This window comes from Chrysemys picta, chromosome 2 (genome assembly GCF_011386835.1).
Source record: "Chrysemys picta bellii isolate R12L10 chromosome 2, ASM1138683v2, whole genome shotgun sequence".
In the NCBI taxonomy this organism is placed as follows: domain Eukaryota; kingdom Metazoa; phylum Chordata; order Testudines; family Emydidae; genus Chrysemys; species Chrysemys picta.
This window is the reverse complement of record NC_088792.1, coordinates 266,104,759-266,120,450: the sequence shown is the minus strand read 5'-3', so window position 1 is coordinate 266,120,450 and position 15,692 is coordinate 266,104,759. Positions and strand designations below refer to the sequence as shown.

At 47.4% G+C, this 15,692-nt stretch overlaps 1 protein-coding gene across 1 annotated transcript in view; it reads right to left on the bottom strand.

Annotated features, from left to right (window-relative positions):
- The window catches only part of COLEC10 (collectin subfamily member 10), a 34,174-nt gene extending 28,513 nt beyond the window's left edge, over positions 1-5,661 (bottom strand). Inside the window, exon 1 of the mRNA XM_005303381.5 lies at positions 5,328-5,661. Within this exon, the coding sequence (XP_005303438.2) occupies positions 5,328-5,481 (154 nt within the window). The 5' untranslated portion in view covers positions 5,482-5,661. The remainder of the gene's footprint in view (positions 1-5,327) is intronic.
- Between the last annotated feature and the right edge of the window lie 10,031 nt (positions 5,662-15,692).

The following is a 15,692-nucleotide window of genomic DNA, read 5'->3' as shown; positions in this document are numbered from 1 at the left end:
ACTAGGGGGCCCCCTGGGAACTGTGGGGAGCTGTGAGCACACAGGCCGGTGAGTGGCCAGCAGGAAGATGTATGCCAAGCGGCTTAAGAGCGACCTGGTGGAGCTGTGCAAGCAGAGGCGGCTGCGCGTTGGGAGGCTCACCAAAGAACAGCTCATTGCCCAGCTGGAGGCGGAAGATCGCGCGAATGAACTGATCCCTGTGTCTCAGGGAAGCAGCCTGGCAAATGCAGCGCAGGCACCAGTGTCTGTCCCAGCTGGGAGTGGTCAGCCGGCTGCTGAGGGCTTCCCGAGACCCCTCCTTCCTATGCCTAGGGGAAGGGTGGGGAGGAGCCCAGCAAATACCGAAGGCGCCGTGACCCCCCCGGCCAGCAGGGGGTCCCCCCGGCGAAGCCCGCCGGCCAGCAGAGGATCCTCCCGGCGACGTTCAGCATCCGGGGAGCGGAATTGGCTGGAATGGGAGAAAGAGCTAAAACTGAGAGAGCTGGAGGATCGTGAACGACAGAGACAGCATGAAGAGAGACAGCGTCAGCATGAACGGGAGGAGAAAGAGAGACAGAGACAGGAGAATGAGAGACAGCATCAGCGTGAACTGGAACTGGCGAGATTGAAGGGCAGCAAACCCCCGGCTGCGGTGAGTGAGGGGGGACCCAGGACTGCACGGAGCTTTGATAAGTGCATCATGGCCCCATACAAGGAGGGGGAGGACATGGATGACTTCCTGGAGGCCTTTGAGACGGCCTGCGAGCTGCACCGGGTGGACCCCGCGGACAGACTCCGGGTCCTTACCCCCTTACTGGACCCCAAATCCGTGGCATTGTACCGCCAACTGGGAGAGGCAGAGAAAGGGGACTACGAACTATTCAAAAAGGCCCTGCTACGAGAGTTTGGGCTGACTCCTGAGATGTACCGGGAAAGGTTCCGGAGTCAAGATAAAACCCCTGAGATCTCCTATTTGCAACTAGCCGTCCGCATGGAAAGATACGCCAGCAAGTGGGCTGGTGGGGCCCAGACGAAGGAGGACCTGATTAAACTGCTGGTACTGGAGCAACTGTATGGGCGGTGCCCATCCGACCTGAGGCTGTGGTTGGTGGACAGAAAGCCAGAGAACCCGCGACACGCCGGGCAGCTGGCTGATGAGTTTGTAAAGAGCCGGTCAGGGGGTGGCAGGGAGGAGCCCCAAAGGAACAGGCCCGCCGCGATGCAGAGAGAGAGTCACCCTGGGACCTCCCAAAGGGAGAATATGGGGAATCCCCTCCCACGGGGAAGGCCCAGCGTCAGGGACAACCGACCGGCTCGAGGGGACCCACGGGACCTGAGCTGCTATTACTGCGGCCGAAGAGGCCACGTTCGGGCCCAGTGCCCCAAGCTCAAGGACAGACTGAGCAGACCGAACCCGCACCGGGTTAACTTGGTAGAGGCCCAGACGGACGAGGGGCAGGCTTCCCACGCAAGAGGGGCTGGCAGCTTATCAACTGCTCAAGAGAGAGAAGGGCCCCCGGCCAGCTTCTCTGGAGGGCCAGATGCTCCGGATTCAAAGTTCTCCGTTTACAGGGTTGGCGCGGGGCTGTCCCTGCGGAGCGAGTGCCTTGTTCCCCTGGAGGTGGATGGGAAGAAAGTTTATGGTTACTGGGACACGGGCGCAGAGGTGACACTGGCCCGGCCCGAGGTGGTGGCCCCAGATCAGGTGGTACCCAACTCCTACCTGACCCTGACGGGGGTGGGCGGAACACCAGTCAAAGTGCCCGTGGCAAGGGTACACCTGAAGTGGGGGGCCAAGGAGGGCCCCAAGGATGTGGGGGTACACCCGTATTTGCCCACTGAGGTATTGATGGGGGGGGACCTGGAGAACTGGCCAAGCAACCCCCAAAAGGCACTGGTTGTGACCCGCAGTCAGAGCCGGCGAGGGGCCCTGCGCCCTGGCCTTGGGGGGGGTGCCTTGCCTGAGGCGCAGGACCCTAACCTGGTGGGGAGGGAACGCCCAGGGACGCGGCTCAGGGAGGCTGCAGCTTCGGACCCAGCGGGCGAGAAAGAGCAGGTGGCCATCCCTGTCCCAGCTGCTGAGTTCCAGGCCGAGTTACAGAGAGACCCCTCCTTGCGGAAGATAAGGGACCTGGCCGACCTCAATGCGGTACAGACCATGGAACGAGGTGGCCGGAAAAGGTTCCTGTGGGAGAAGGGGTTCCTGTACCGAGAATGGGCTCCCCCAGGGAAAATGGAGTCAGGGGGGATCAGGAGGCAGCTGGTGGTACCCCAGAAGTATCGCCGCCAGCTGCTGTGCCGGGCCCATGACATTCCCCTCTCAGGGCACCAGGGAACCTGGCGTACCCAGCAGAGGCTGCTACGGAGCTTTTACTGGCCTGGGGTCTTTGTTACTGTCCGACAGTACTGCGGATCCTGTGACCCCTGTCAGAGGGGGAGGAAGGCCTGGGACAAGGGGAAAACAGCTTTAGGACCCTTGCCCAGCATAAAGGATCCTTTCCAGAGGGTGGCCAAGGTTAAAAGGGCGGCTCTAAACCAAGAGAGCCCAAAGCACAGACCTCCAGACTGGAGCGCTGGGAGAAGACCACAGCCCAGTTGGAACCCCAGAGGTATGGGGGTGGGAAAAGGGCACAGGCCGCATAAACCTTCCCACATGCGAACTGCGAGTGCCATCAAGCACCCCCGACCTAAGGGGGGGCGTGGAACGGAAGGGGCCTGGTGTAACTCCCACCAAGGAACTGGAGGGATGCGGGGGCATCCATGGGAACGGGGGTAGGTTCGAACTTCCCCAGGTCACTGGCTAAAGTGACCCCGCTCAGTTCGGTCTCGAAGGGGGGAGAGATGTGACGAACTGGGACTGTTCTTACTGTGGTGTGTGAATGCTGACAGGGGAGTGTGACTAGGATGGTCTGCATCGGGGGATGGGAGCCGGCCCAAGGGAACATACCTGAGCTTGTAACATGAGAACCCAGGAGGGGGTTGGAGGTCAGATGACTCCGGGGCCCGGGAAACTGAACAAAGGCTGTGGGAGGGGTCGCTGAAGGCAGAGGGCTGGAAGCAGGCTGGAAGGAGGCTGGAGAGATGGCTGGGAGGCAGAGATGGCTCTGACCCCCCCAAGGGGGGTGGGCTGGCATGCCCTGGGACCCCAAGCTGGACCTAACTAAGGGGGGCCCTGTTGTCTGTGCCTGCAAGACCTGTCTTGGACTGTATTCCTGTCATCCAAATAAACCTTCTGCTTTACTGGCTGGCTGAGAGTCATGGTGAATCGCAGGAAGCCGGGGGTGCAGGGCCCTGAGTCCCCCAACACTCCGTGACAGTAGGCATTTATAAACAATGAGAACATGATGGTATTCTTCCCTTAAGTGTAGAAACAACTAGTGCAACCGTCAGCTGTCACTTGGTTAATGCTTGCTTTTAAGGGAAGTCACGGTGTTATTGTTTTGTATACTAACTGCCTGGGAACACATACGTTGAACAGGAGCGATCTAATTTAGCTGAAACAATTTGGACAAGCTATTAAGTTTATATTAGTGGTGTTCAAATAATGTAGCTTACCATGTATCCCCTTCTAAGATAGGTAGAGGTGATGTGTGGGATTGGCACATAGGGTCACGTGCCCCCCGCAGATTTCTGCCTTCCATTTAGCAACAGCTTCTAGAGGTTTTCAAACTGTGGGGCGTGACCCCTAGGGGGCATGGAGGAACATTCAGGGGGGCGAGCGCTGACTTGAGTTTGAACTTTTTGAGCTGAGCCCCCCCATGTGTGATACAATTTTTGGTTGTGCGCCACCGCCCCCCCGAGCCATCCTTAGGATTTATGGGGCCCTATGCAGCATTATTAAACTGGTGCCCCTATGCTCCACTGAAGGCGGTCCTCAGCCAGTGCTGCTGACCCCAGTGTGTCGAGGGGGCACAGCCACCACTCCCGCCCGCAGACCCCCAGAACCTCCCCCCCATTGCTGACACACACTGAGCTTTGTACGCAGCGGCTCAAGGCAGGCTTCACGCTGTCACATGGGGGAGCTGCATCTTGCCAGAGCCCACGGCCCTCCTGCAGCCCCTAGCCACTCCTGGCTCACCACGAGCATTTTGACAGGAAGTACCAAGCAGTAATAACAACAATAATACAAGTGTGTGTGTGTGTGAGTGTGTGCACGCGACAGAGTGTGTGTATGTGTGTGTGAGAGAGAGCCAGTGCATCTGAGAGAGACAGAGGGAGCCTGTGTGTGTGTGACTGTGTGTTGGGGGACTGTGTCACAGAGTGTGTGTTGGGGAGTGTGAGACTGTGTGTGCGCGTGACAATCTGTATTGGGAGACTGTGACTCGTGAGAGGCAGAGTGTATGTGGGTGTGAGAGTGTGTGTGTTAGGGAAGTGTGAGAGACAGTGAGCGCACTGTCAGTTTAGGCCCCCCACCCCACTGACTCACGTGGAAGTTTCGCTCCTCCTGTCCTGGCCTGGGCCCGGGCCCGGCCCCGGCCCCTGCTGGAGACCGAGCGGCGCAGGCAAGCAGGGTCCAGGGAGGGACTGCCAGTGACTGGCCACACTGCTCTGGATTCCCCGGGGCTGGGGCAGCAGAAATGGAGCCTGGAGCCCTCAGCCAGCTGGCTGAGGAGCAAGTGAGGGAACAGGCGGGGTTGGGGGCGGGGAGAAGCCCACCGGCCCAGCACGGGGGAGGGTCTGGAGAAGAGAGGATTCCAGGGGAATGGTGCCCCAAATTTTCGGGTACTCTACATAGCCGCGTATCCTGCATATGCCTAAGGACGGCCCTGCCGCGCCCCCTCCAACCCAGACAGGCTGGGTGGCCTGCAGTGGTGAGTCAGGGCGTGGTGGTGGTGCTCCCTCTCTGAGCCCTGCCTTGCAGGGCTGGCCCGAGCCCCCCCAAACATTCCTCAATGCCCCGTAGGGGGGCATGCCTCAGAGTTTAAAATACCTCTGATTCTGAGTTGCACAGCGGCTGCAATTTTAATTGAAAGGAGATTAAATGTTGATTAGATTGCCAAGACTTACTAAATAAAAGGTGTTGTCCTCCATTACAGAATTTTTCCAACGTACCCCAGACGAGAGCCCCCAGACGAGGGGTATGCATACCCCAGTTTGAAAACACTTTATATGAAAGTGCAGGAGTTGGTTCCAGTAACATTTTTTTAAAATTCCACAATTCTCAAGTCTCCTCACTGCAGCCCTTCTTTTCCCTTCCCCTCCATCTTCCCCTACACATTTCATTTGGCTAGAGCTGCAATGCTTCAGATCCTTCATCTCCAGCCCACTGGTGATGCACATCCCACACTACAAATCCCTTCCTTGCTCAGAATTTCAACTCTGATCAGCTTTGGTATTAACTAGCTCACCTTTTGGTCCAGGTAAAATGGTGTGTGTCGAGCAAACATCTGTTGCAGGTTGATTGTCAACATCGAAACCAAAAATCTGAACTTGAAAAATAAAGAGCACTACTAAATAAAGAGCACCACATGTCCTCCACTGTTGTCCTTTCATGCTGCTCATCCTTGCAGTTCCTCAGGAAATGCCTTTCGTTGTTTCAGTCTTGAAAAATACAAGTTGATTCTAAAATAAACGTTTCACTAAATGAGGCAGAGCAAAGACTTGGAAGCTTACACTTGAAAAAAAAAACTAAATAAAGTGGGGAAAAGGAGGTCACTGATGTGTTAGTTTTTTGTATCCTGCACAGATGATACATTGTCCAGAATATTTATTTAACAGTGACAGCTGTTTATTCTAATGTATCTTTTAGTTGTGAAATATTTAGCTGCGTTGGCCAGAGGAAATGTCTTGGATATATGAGGCTCTCTCTGTTTTTGTTAGCCTTTTCTTTTTACACTTATAATGGGGAAATCCAACACTCCATCATTCAGAAGAGAAAGACTTTGATTTTCTATCCAAATGAATGTCAATTAATTATAAGATGCTTGTTCTGTGTTATGTAAGGAAATTAATTTACGCTCATTATAACAGGTAAGGGACATATGCCAGCAAGAGCCTGCCAAATCCCCCAAAAGCAATGGAATGGTTGCAGCTCTGCTTCAAGGAGAAGTCATAGAATGGGACTTCACACCTCCTGCATGCCATGCTGTAGATTCTCTGGTGGCTCCATGCAGCATGGTGGAAGGGTGAGAGATGGGTATGAGCAGGGGGTCTCTGAACCAAGCTGATCTGCCAGCCAGAATCCACAGGCCATGGCTGCTATTAGCGCCTGGAGACTGTTGTAGTGGTTGCTCTGTGGCCTCCCTGGCTTTGTTGACAGACAAGATCCAGAAGGACAACCTTGAGGACTGAAGCCACAGAAGAGGCTTAAAGTTTAAGCAATAGCAGTGCAAAATTCTCCACCCCGCCTTTAGCCCACTCATCCCATTGCCAGACAGGAGAGATGACCTCTATAGGCAATGGAGTAGTTCAGCTCCAGGCCCATTCAGTCTTTGTTTTCTCAATTGCACTGCAAAAGAGGTTTTCAGTTAGTGCTGGTTTTGATTTATGTGACATGGTTCTCCAAGTTTTGCTCTGAGTTTGTGGGTTTGAAGCTCAAACACACAGACAAAGGGGCGTAAAACCCCCTGAGTAGAGGAACTAGTGTGTGATTCCCTGGAGGAATTCTGGTAGTCACAAGAATTCTTCCTGGGGCCTCTGTTTATTGTGTGGTCCCACTGCACTTTTTCGCAGAGCAACCCTACTTGAAAAGGGCAGGCTTTAGCTCTTAATTAGATAAAAAACATAGTAACAATGTCAATGAATCATGGCAGGTAGGGAGCAAAGGCAGATGGATGCTCATATTAATCTCTGGTGGGACTCTACTAACTTTTGTCCCATTACATTCTGGATGAATTTAGCTCAATAAGGGGAGAGCTGCTCTTGAAGGGGGGCTAATTTGTTGGAGCTGAGTAATTTATTGCTGGTTACACACACGTTTGTTTGTGCCCATCCTAAGCGAAAACATATTAAAGAGGAGAAATAGCTTTTCAGATGCTTTCCTCATTATTTAAAGAGAAATTAATTTTATAGCCCTACAGGCTTTGACAGACAGATAACATAGCAGCAAGTATACCCATACAGAAGTGTGCAGTTACACAAGGTACCTACTCTTTTTTGATGGCTGGAGGCCTTTGATCTCAAGCACGTGTGTGGGAGGGGAAGGAGGTGGGGGTGGAAATCTTGGCCACATTGGAAAATTCCCCCTGATTCAGCAGAGTGAAGATTTCACCTCTGATAGCCAGGCTTGTCATGGGTTGCCATGCTGTTTCAAAATACTCTCTCTCTTTATTATTGTGGTGTGCACTGTGCTTTTCAGAAATATAAGAAGACAGATCCTTGTCCCAAAGAGCATGCAATCTAAATAAGATGGAAGGCAGGAAAACAAATAGCTAGAGGGGCATGCAGGAAGAATAAGAATTTGGGATTGTGGGTCGATGGAGTTCCCACAGGAATAAACTTGACTGTGATTTGCATTGTGAATTTGCCTATCACTTTGTAAGTTGTAAATTCATGTTATTTATCCTTTCCCTTTTTCTGACACTTCACTTCCATTTTGTGAGCATAAAGTCCATTTAAGCGCAAGATGTAGGAGCAGGAAAGTAGTGTAGTTGGTTCTGAGGATGGCATGCTGGCAAACCAATGTGAATGGCAGAATCTGCTCAGCAGTACTGAGAAATCTTCCAGCAATTGTTTGATATTCCTCAGCAGTAAACAGTGATAGGGGAAGTGAGGCAGGCAAACATTTGCTCGGAGAATTCAGTGGTGACTGAGATGTAATGAGGTACATCAGCCATTGTGCATTTTAATTCTCATTGAATCAGGCAAAGAGAGATGTCTGTAGGCAAGAAAAAAATGAACAAACCAGCGTTTGTGTTTCCTGCAGCAAGAATGTTTTACCAGAAACCGCTGAGAATAGTCAAAAGAAAATCATGAAGTGTTCTGTAGATTTGCCATCAGCTGTACACAAGTCACCATTATGTCACATGTTACCTTTTTAGAATCTAAGCCTTTCCCTCAGGAGCTGAGTGTTACCTTTACCTTAATATCCCTCTGATGTTAACCATCAAAAGTCAATATGCGGCATACAGTACAAACAACAACCTGCTCAGGTAGTTGTAAAGTTTACCAATAGGTGGCCAGATACTAGTGCCAACTTGACTGATTAGCACAGTCCCACATACTATAACTGGACTCAACTGTTTACACATCCTGCCTATACCATAGGTAAAACTCAGATTGGAGTGCTCAGGGTCCACCTGCAGCAGCTCTAGCCCAAGACTTCAATAGTTCAGGGAGCTTCCCTATACCTGTACTGATCAACTACTGGGATCTGGAGGTGTTCAAAGGCAAAATGTCTTCCGATGGTACTTATATGGCCCCTACTACCACAGTATCTGAGGTCAGGACTGTCCCGCCTGCCATGTCGGATACTGAGTTAATTCCAATACTGTCAGAGCTTGGAACTGATTAGAGAAGGAAAGAATAGAGAGAAATAGAATACTATGATATGGCACACGAGGGACGGGGTAGGGGGAAGGTATTTTAAAGCTTTTAGGCCCAGATTGGGATTTAGGTGCCTAATTCTCATTGATTTCTCATTCAAAATCTGACCCTGTGTGTTCTGACACCATGTCATATTTTGTAACATTTGCTTCATGTGGCTGTAGTCTGTAAACAGCAGCTCTACACTACATTATTCCAGTCAGAGACCCAGGTAGTGACCAATGCTTTATGAGTGTCGGCAAACAGCTTCCAAAAAGAACTGCACTTTACAGCTAATGACAAGAATTCCTCCAAAGCCTTGTTGCTTGTACAGTCAATTAAATAGAGATTTTAAGATAGTCTGCAATAGTCTTACATAACTTCCAACATGATATTCAAGAGGCTACACATGACCCAGCAGTCTTGGTGACAATGTCCTAACATCCATTCTGGCCTCGCAGGTTGTTTGGGGGGGTCCACTTATGTTGCATTGTTCAAGCATATCCAAGCTACATGTAGCCTCTGCTCACACTTGCACTGGGACACCACAGCCTTGTGTCCCTAGTTATGCAGCGTGCAAGGATTTGCAAGATCAAAGCCAACATTGATTAGCTCTTCAAACATGTGGCCTGAAGATAACATATGGTATGTTCTTACTTAAAGCCCACTTCAGTGGGGTATATAAAATATGCAGCACCAGGCCCTTTTCGCGCTTATTCACATTTCCCAGGAATCACACCACATTAACAGGGACGTCTCTAGGTTAATTTCATCCCTATTGTCAGTTTGAGCAATTGGCCACAGAGCACTTCCTGTTACTGAAAATAACTGTTGGCTACAATAATACTCTCATGAGACTCCATGAAAGGCCTGAAATTAACTAATGCCACCATTATGGTTTTCCATGGAAACACATATAGATACTGCCAAACATTGGGGTTGTTTAAAAAAAAAGGGAATTCCAAGTTCCGTTAGATATGAATATATATAAAATATAAAGGGAAAAGCTGCAATTGTTTCATAATTTGTGTTAGTCAGAGTGCAGCCTGTTCCTGTGTCAGAACAAAACCCAGCAAACAAGCAGGCAGTGATTCAGTTCCAGTGAATGACTTACCAAATAGCCTCTAGCTTTTGCTGACCTGATGTAGCACTGAATAAGTGTCCTACCCTGGGAAAATATTTCCTGCTTCATTTTCATAAATATTTATGTAATTCCTTCTGGGAACCATGCCTCCTTTAGAAAACTAAGCCCACTGCTTCGTGATACAAATTTAACTCTGTTTACACTTGAGAGAGGAGCCCTATCTCAGATGTCTTTTTTTTTTCCCCCTTCACCTATCTTTCTCCCTTCAGAAATCGAATAGTGGGCCCGAGTCACAGGATTAGGATCCAGATCTGCGATTTGAACATTCCAAAGGTGGTTTGGCATTCTAGTATTTCACGTTGTTAACATAGGGGCCAGATGCAGAATCCAGACCTGAATCTGAGCTTCCCCACGAGTGCACGGTTCTGGTTTGAGACCCATCTCTAAACACTATGTACAAGGAACAAAACAATTACAGGATAGAACTCTCAAAACGTTTATAGCTGGAAACAGCCTTCCATTTATAGCAGGAAATGCACTGCTTCCAACCTAAATGGAATTAACCTGGTATCATTAAGTATCATCTCTCAGTGCTTGATACCTTGTATTGGCAGGGGGAGGAAGGGAATCATGCACAAAAGATTGGAACTGAGAATCCCCGAGAGAGTGAGCATTTTCCTCTTTTCCACAAAAGCTAAGTGTAGGGTGACAACATCTATTTTAATATATTAAAGCAGAGTCAGGCCAAAGATCTTGGGGGGAGGAGGAGGGGGGGGAATGCCAAGAAGTCAGTATGGTATACACCCTACCACACTGTTGTCCCCTCCACTGAGGGATAGGTGGTGTTTGGGACTTTGGAGAAGGTTGATTCATTGCTGGGAGAGAAATTATTGACAGAGGGTGAAATTTGGCCTTATGAAGAGAGCCAAACAAGGCATAGACCTTATGCTGGTTCACTGCTCAGGGCTGAATTTCATCCTAACATCTAAGCTTTGTGCCGCCTCTCTACATAGGGCCAAATTTCACCCATCATGTACACAAGTCCTGTTTACCTCAAACAATAGTGGCAAAACCAACAGCAAAGCTCCTCGGCGAAAGTTTCACTTCCAGGACTGCAGTGATAGTACTGAGCACTGTTAGCCATCAGATTCTCAAGCCATGTCTGTCCCTCTCTCCTTCTTCCAGAATTCTGGCTGCAGTGTCCTGCCTTATCCCCCTTTGTTTTAAATGTTGCAACCAAACACATAGTGGTGTATTATAAACAGTGTTAAAATTGTAAACTATTACTTTAAATGCTCAGGGGTTATTTCTGGTCCTGCTTGCAGACTAGAGGGCTTTGTAAGGAAGCAAGGGATGTGGGCCTAGCAGAGTCCATGGTCAGAGAGCCAGGCTAGAGTCAGGTGGAGTGGGTTGTGCTTTCTGTTTTGGGTTCTTTTGTGTTATTATTCTGAATTCTAAGAAATAAAGCAGTGTTACATTGTGACCTTTCAGCAAGAGTAATTTATGATTTTATGTAACGTGTGTGTGTGTGTGCGCGCGCGTATGCATGCTGGGAACGTAACACACACACACTTAGTTAGTTATTTCTCTTTTTTCAGGGGTGGGCAAACTTTTTGGCTGGAGGACCACATCTGGGTAGGGAAATTGCATGCAGGGCCATGAATGTAGGCCTGGGGCAGGGGGTTGGGGTGCAGGGTGTGGGAGGGGGTGCAGTGTGCAGGAAGGGGCTCAGGGCAAGGGGTTGGGATGCAGGAGGGGTGTGGGGTGTACAAGGGGGCTCAGGGCAGGGAGTTGGAGTGCAGGAGGGGGCTCAGGGCAGGGGATTGGGGTGCAGGAGGGGTTTGGGGTGCAGGCTCTGGCCTGGCATCGCTTACCCGGAGCGGCTCCAGGGTGGCAGCAGCTCCTGGAAGCACAGTTTGGCAAAATATGGCCTATGACACTGTTGTTATCCTGCTGGTAAAATATTTGTTTAAATAGACTTCTAGATAACACAGTTCCAACTCCAGCATAGTCCAGGTCTAACACAGTCTGTGTCCTAGCTGAAGGTTTCTTCGCTTCTTGGGTCACAGCACTGTGCAGCGTGGGGGTACTGTGTAATATATTGGCTCTGTAACACAAACCCCCTTACAACTCTGTGCATGTTTTATGAGTGTCTTATACAGCCATCTAGTGGCTGGCACACAGAGGCTAAGGGACTTACTACTAGCAGTCGATACAATTCTCCTTTGTCTTAAGTGGTAGAGGCCTGTGATTTTGATCTGAAAGACCAGGTTCTAGTCCCAGTTTCATGTGTGTGTCTGATTTATACAATCGTTGTTGTTTGTACTACATGGATTTGTTATAATGTCACCTTGCATAACACACCTGTGTACAATTCAGTACTAGTATGTAGTGATTTCTCTGCTTCTGGAGAAGTTCACACCTCTCTAGACATTGTCCAGCCATCTGTGACAGAAATAAATTTTATCTCCGGGGCTCATTAAAGTACTTCTGATTAGTAATTTTGCCATTGGAATGTACCAGTGTAAAACAAATAGCAGGTGTTTTCAGAAGATGTTCTTGGGATAGGATAACCAAAACTACAAGCTATTTCCCCCTCATGTTTTAAATTATATACATTTAAGTGCTTTGCTCTACAATTAATCCCCTGCCTGCACTTACAGATTTAGTCCTGGGTATAAAAGAAATGTTCATAAATCACAGAAGTATTTCAACCATCTCCAGATTTTGCCCTTTGGCATTGTTTAATTATTCAAATTCTAAGCTGATGGGTAATGGAATTTGTATTTAGAAATAACATTAAATCAGTTCCAGAGAGAGATAGCGTAAGTAAAATCTTATCCAACATCTTAATTTCTTCAAATGTTTCTTATCTAGCTCCAGCTGGAACAATGTTTTATTAATATGAACCACATTCTTTTTCAGTTCAAGGTCCAGAACATGGCACACTCCTAGGACTTTACATTAGGAATTATACCTATCTTACCATTATTGCCTAATCGAAAGCACTGCATGCTAATGTGTTTTTATCCTAACTTAGATATACTTTAATTCCTTGTTTCTGGTGGAGAGACCTGAAGCCCTGGGTAGTAACTAGAACTTGGCATGAGCTGCATAGTTCAGAGCTAGATTAGATTCATAGATTCATAGATTCTAGGACTGGAAGGGACCTCGAGAGGTCATCGAGTCCAGTCCCCTGCCCGCATGGCAATACTGTCTAGACTATCCCTGATAGACATTTATCTAACCTACTCTTAAATATCTCCAGAGATGGAGATTCCACAACCTCCATAGGCAATTTATTCCAGTGTTTAACCACCCTGACAGTTAGGAACTTTTTCCTAATGTCCAACCTAGACCTCCCTTGCTGCAGTTTAAGCCCATTGCTTCTTGTTCTATCCTTAGAGGCTAAGGTGAACAAGTTTTCTCCCTCCTCCTTATGACACCCTTTTAGATACCTGAAAACTGCTATCATGTCCCCTCTCAGTCTTCTCTTTTCCAAACTAAACAAACCCAGTTCTTTCAGCCTTCCTTCATAGGATCTGAATTCTTCCAAGGGTCTGGGTCAGGGGTCGGCAACCTTTCAGAAGTGGTGTGCCGAGTCTTCATTTATTCATGCTAATTTAAGGTTTCACGTGCTAGTAATACATTTTAATGTTTTTAGAAGGGCTCTTTCTATAAGTCTTTAATATATAACTAAACTATTGATGTATGTAAAGTAAATAAGGTTTTTAAAATGTTTAAGAAGCTTCATTTAAAATTAAATTAAAACGCAGAGCCCTCCGGACTGGTGGCCAGGACCCGGGCAGTGTGAGGGCCACTGAAAATCAGCTTGAGTGCCGCCTTTGGCACACGTGCCATAGGTTGCCTACCCTTGGTCTGGGTTCTTGATGATAGATCATTTCTAATATTAACCAGTTCCCATCCACAGCGCATAGCAGGTATGTGCCATAAAAAGCACACACAATGCTGCATCACATACCTGGTATGTTCCCTTTAAAATGCTTATTTCCCACACAAAGAATTATGGTGATTCACAGGGGCAGAAAGTGACAAAATGAGTAAAGCAATACCATGAAATCTCTGATTGTTGTTCTCCCTCTCCTCCCCAGTCCTTGTGCAACACACATTCTGGTCCCTGAGATGCAAAAAACTCACTTTGCACAGCGGTGGAGGCAGTTTGGCTGAATCTATCTGTGTTGTTGACATGGCTCATTAACTACTGAATATGTCCACATGAGCAAGACATACAGCTGTGTCCACATTCCTGGGCTTGGAATCCTGCCCTTGTTGCCCACAGTCAATGTATGCACATGATCGCTTGGCTACCCATTCTAATACCCATGTGGTAGGATGGCGTAGTGCCTACTCACAAGTGGTAAGCCAATTTCACTAGGGCACAGATGGACACTGAAGATGGACTTAGATTAACATCCTGCTTAATGCTGCTAGTGCCAGCTCCTCTGCTGCAATCAGTCTCTTCTCTATGACAACAATTTCTAAACTAAGGAATGAGTGAAACCAAAAGGGATTCACAGAAAGCACGTGTTTCACTTTACGGAGGATGTGGAATGAGTCATTTATCCCTGAGAGACTTTCCCTGAATATGGGTGTCAATGTGCCCTCAGTACCACCCTGGGCTGACTCCCTCTGAGGTCATTAGAATGGACCTCTTTCATACACAGGTGTGGGGATGGTGTGTCTTGACATTCTACACCATGCCAGCACCAGAGAAAGTCATTGAATCCTGAGCTGTAAGGGGTGACGGGCACGAGATGTGATTGGCTGAATAGAGTCCTAAACTGAGATTGCAAATGCATGCTGATCTCCTATATGTCTGTACAGCACCAAGCACTCTCTATATAACGATGAACAAAAACAAGCAATTAAGAACAAAGAGGGGAAACAAAGAAACCAACTGATCTAAAAGAAATAAATGAGAAGACGCAATCCATCTATTAGTCAATTGCAAAGGATTAAAACATAGACTAGAAACATATGTTATGCTGAGTTTAATGCTGGTCTGATTGTACAACTCTTACTCCTAAGAGTAACACCTACCTAAGTGGTAGTTCAAGGTAGCAGATTCTGGCCTCAAGAAATCCTTTAAATCCTATTCACAATTTAGAATGTGAATTTGTCCTGATTAAAGATTTGGTTTTCTGATTTTCCTTGAATTAGCTGAGCTAAAGGGAATCTGTAAAGAAGTGTCATTGGTTTCTTAAAAAGTGATGCAATGGGTCATATCGGTGATGCAGACAGCCATTAATGATCTAAATCATAAATGTGTGTCAAACACCAGTTTACAATAACCATATAGTACTATATATGGAACATATTATGGTTTCCGTCATTAAGCATGCATTCTTATAATACCTCATCATAGACAAAGTGCAGCCACAAAAATGATGCATATGGACAAAATATCAAATGAAATTATGGGTTTCTATATTGAAATGGAACTACTGACGATGCATATGCCAGACATGAATGACACACATAGTAGAATTGTTAGTAAACCTGAGGTAAACTATAAATACACATAAGACCAGACATCACACATTTTTTCAAGTGACAAACTTTGTATTAACAGAAACAAAAAACCATCACAAATCTAGACAGACAGTGCTGCTAAGTTATATGGCTGCATGATTCATTCCCTAAAGAAATCAATGTCAAGATGACATTTTCCCTCAGGCAGCACTGGCAGTGGCTTATAATTTGGGTAAACTTTCTCTACCCTGTAAAAAAACAAACCATCAAACCAAAAGGTAACCACTGAAATAGCTACCACTTAACCAAAAAATAGTATTTAAATGGAGCACAATATAAACCTGCATGAGTCAGTCTACCGTAAATTTTCAGCAAATAGTATGTGTCACAGGGAACAGCTTCTGTGTTTCCAAAGAATATAGACCTATATGGCACGCTTTTTAGAAACAAACTTTGTTCCAAATAGTAATTCCCTGCTTTCAATAAACCATTATTGTCTGCAACTAGTTCTTTCAAATGACACACACAGCCAAATAGAAGCATTGTAAAAAAAAAATGCCAGGGGGGTGCCTGGATTCATTACTGGAATTACAGAAAATATTAATAGATTTTTTTTAAAGAAAGAAGGGATCATTATTATCATCTAGCCTGACCTGCTGTGTAACGTAGACCA